The following is a 2,911-nucleotide window of genomic DNA, read 5'->3' as shown; positions in this document are numbered from 1 at the left end:
CCATTTTCTGATTTAGGATGTTAAAACCTAAGAAAGGCTATATTAAAAGACTGAAATTAGTGTTCATTGACTTGTTCATTCATAAAGCACTTGATGAATATCTCTTATTAACCAGATTCTGTCCAAGGCACCAATGGCATAGAGATGAATGAGATTAAGTTTGAACCTCTATTCTTAGGCATATAATTGGGAGTAAACTAACTTCTGAGGAAATTTCCATATTTATTTTTTTTTTTAATGTAGGGAGAATTTAATACAAGTTACTCTATAAGTCAACAGATTTTTCATGATTACAGAGTTTGGTGACAATGCAATTTAATTTGAAAGCTTCTAATATGAAAAATTCCCCAACACAACTTGAGACATCCAGACAGGTTTTATTGAAAAGATTTACTGCAGCCAACGTTGAAAAAGTTTACTGCAGCTTTTGACTTCTTCAAAGAGCTGATAACCCTGCAGCAGAACAGAATTATTTGAAATAAAAAAAGTATTCTGAGTTTTGCAGTTTATTTATTGAAACCTCATACATACATTGCTTGGATGTAGAATTCTAAAACCACATTTTTCCAAAAAAAACCATTTTTATCCCATATCATGGAATAATGAATATACCAATGGAATACATGAGTCACTCAATTTGCTTCTCAATGTGTTAAACAGAGAATTATTTGCTCATTTGGTAAACATTACCTCATCTGCTTCTTCACCTTCTTCATCATAATCATCATCATCATCTTCAATAGCTTCTCCAGTAAAGTATAACACTGATCTTGGGATTATACACTCATGTAAAAAGTGACCAATTTCAAAGTCTGCAGCGAGGATAGCTTCAGAATCATCATCCAGATCTCCACTCTCAGGAACTTCAGGAGGGGCAAAAAAATTAAAGAAAGAGTCATTAGAAATTGTTTTGGTCACAGTACGAACTGTCCCACGTCCCTTGTGTTTCTGCTTCTTCTTAATCATTTTCAAAGTGACATCCTTCCCTTTTTTCCAATCTATCTGGCACCCTGTACAACCTATAATTTCTGGTCCATCAAAAGAAAAGGGATCAGAATCATCTGGTTCTGATCTCATCCTATATGTCTTTGTCAACACTTCATTTGTGAAATATTCATTGGGTTCAAAGTGAAATTCTAAGACAAAACTCATAGGTTGACCAGCATCTGAGAACTTCACTTTAATATCTTTCAAGTGCTTCAGAATAGGCTCATCATGTTCCTGAACCATATCACTGAGCAAGTCAACATTCTTAAAAACGGTCAGCCAAAACTCAGGAATTCCCTTGGGATCTTCTTTCTCTTCATCCTTTTTCTCATCTTCAATCTTGGCCTTTTCTTTTAGCTCCTCCGAAATTTCATCTTCCTCATCTGGTTTCCATTCACATTCTTCTTCTGTAGGTTCATAAATGGCATTAATGATCTCAAATCGCTTATCAGACAGAGGCTGATAAAGAACAGCATACTTTCTTTCAAGATCATGAACTTCCTCATAGAATTCGGCTTCTATCTGTGCACATTTAACTTGAAGGTTTTTGAGAGCATTCACTCGTCTTTTAACTACCCTAGGCAAGCTTTCAATGTATCCTGTTGGTGTTTCTACCAGACCATCAAGTCTTTCTTGAAGGGCTGCAAGAATCTGAGGATTTTGCATCATCTGAACAGTCAGCTGACGCGCTTTGATTTTTGTTTCTTCACCAGTTTTTTCTTCTTCTACTTCTTCAACATCATCCAAATCTTGATCAAGTTCAGACTGTTCTTTGTTGTCAATGTCTGCCATGTTGTACAAATGCCAAGTATCGGTGGCGAGCGCGGCGAGCCGAGCGGCCCGAGTTGCGCAGGCAGTGACTCAGGGCAGCGGCGGGAGGAGCAGCAGGCTGCGCCGCGAGCAGATGGCGCTAAAAAAGCGAAATTTCCATATTTAAAATAAGGATGGTATGTACACACTGCTATATTTTAAATGGATAATGAATAAGGTTCTACTGTATAGCACAAGGAACTCTGTTCAATGGCATGTGACAATCTGGATGGGAAGGAAGTTTGGGGGAGAATGGATACACACACACACACACACATATATATAAAAAAGGTTGCAGTAGCTTCAGGTGAACAGCAAAAGGAGTCAGCCACGCTGTTCATCTGAAACTATTACAACCTTGTTAATAGGCTATAAAAAAAATAAAATAGGGACAGTAATAATGCCCACTTCATGGGTTTTTTCTAAGACAAGTGACACAGTAAAGTTCTGAGCACTGTATGGTATATAGTTTATATTCAACAACCTTCAAATACCTTAATAACTATTACTAGCATTAATAAACCCAGAGTAAATTACAACATGTGATAAATCTATGCCATACACAGACTAGGCTGCTGGGATTGATAAGAGTATGGAGGAACAGCGCTGCTCAAATTGGAGTTGGCAAGGGGAGATTTAGAAGAGGAACCTGTAGAAGATTAAAATTTGAGCAAACTCTAAGAATGAACATAAGTTATCCTGGAGAAGGAATAACTGACATTGTGCAAGAAATGGGGAGAAGACAGAAGAAATGGCATAACTAAGTTATGGAGATGTGAAATAATGCAGAATGCTGTTTGCCTTATAAATGTGTTATAAATCATTTTAATGTGAGAAAACAGTGAAAGAGGAGTTTGTTCAGATTATGAATGATCTTGTATGCCACGGTGAGTTGAGATTTCATCCTTAATAATAGGAGGAGACATCAAATGACTCTCAACTTAGCAGAAGGTCATTGTGTTTTAGACATCATATTCATATAGCAGTAAGGAAAATAATTAAAGGAGTATAAGATTAGCAACTGGGAGGCCTTCTCCCATCATGTCATTGCAATAATTTCATGGTGAGTGCTGATGGCTAGATTAAAGTAATGGCAGTGCAAAAAAGGAAAAGA

General features: G+C 36.9%; 1 protein-coding gene across 1 annotated transcript; it reads right to left on the bottom strand.

Moving 5' to 3' along the window:
• Positions 1–359: 359 nt before the first annotated feature.
• Positions 360–1,889, bottom strand: LOC128048326 (nucleosome assembly protein 1-like 1). Its single transcript, XM_052640703.1, has 2 exons — positions 691–1,889; positions 360–453 (listed from the first exon to the last, which is right to left on the bottom strand). Exons 1-2 carry the CDS (start codon positions 1,777–1,779, stop codon positions 391–393), a joined length of 1,152 nt encoding a protein of 383 aa, XP_052496663.1. The 5' UTR covers positions 1,780–1,889; the 3' UTR covers positions 360–390.
• Positions 1,890–2,911: the final 1,022 nt, after the last annotated feature.

The sequence above is a fragment of the Budorcas taxicolor genome, chromosome 1 (genome assembly GCF_023091745.1).
Source record: "Budorcas taxicolor isolate Tak-1 chromosome 1, Takin1.1, whole genome shotgun sequence".
In the NCBI taxonomy this organism is placed as follows: domain Eukaryota; kingdom Metazoa; phylum Chordata; class Mammalia; order Artiodactyla; family Bovidae; genus Budorcas; species Budorcas taxicolor.
The sequence above is the reverse complement of the archived record's forward strand: the minus strand, read 5'-3'. Positions and strand labels throughout refer to the sequence as shown.

Coding starts and splice junctions, on each gene's coding strand:
- LOC128048326 (XM_052640703.1), bottom strand. CDS start 1,779: ATGGCAGACATTGACAACAAAGAACAGTCTGAACTTGATCAAGATTTG. Junction 454..690: donor AAGGTGAAGAAGCAGATGAG/GTAATGTTTACC, acceptor GTTCTGCTGCAG/GGTTATCAGCTCTTTGAAGA.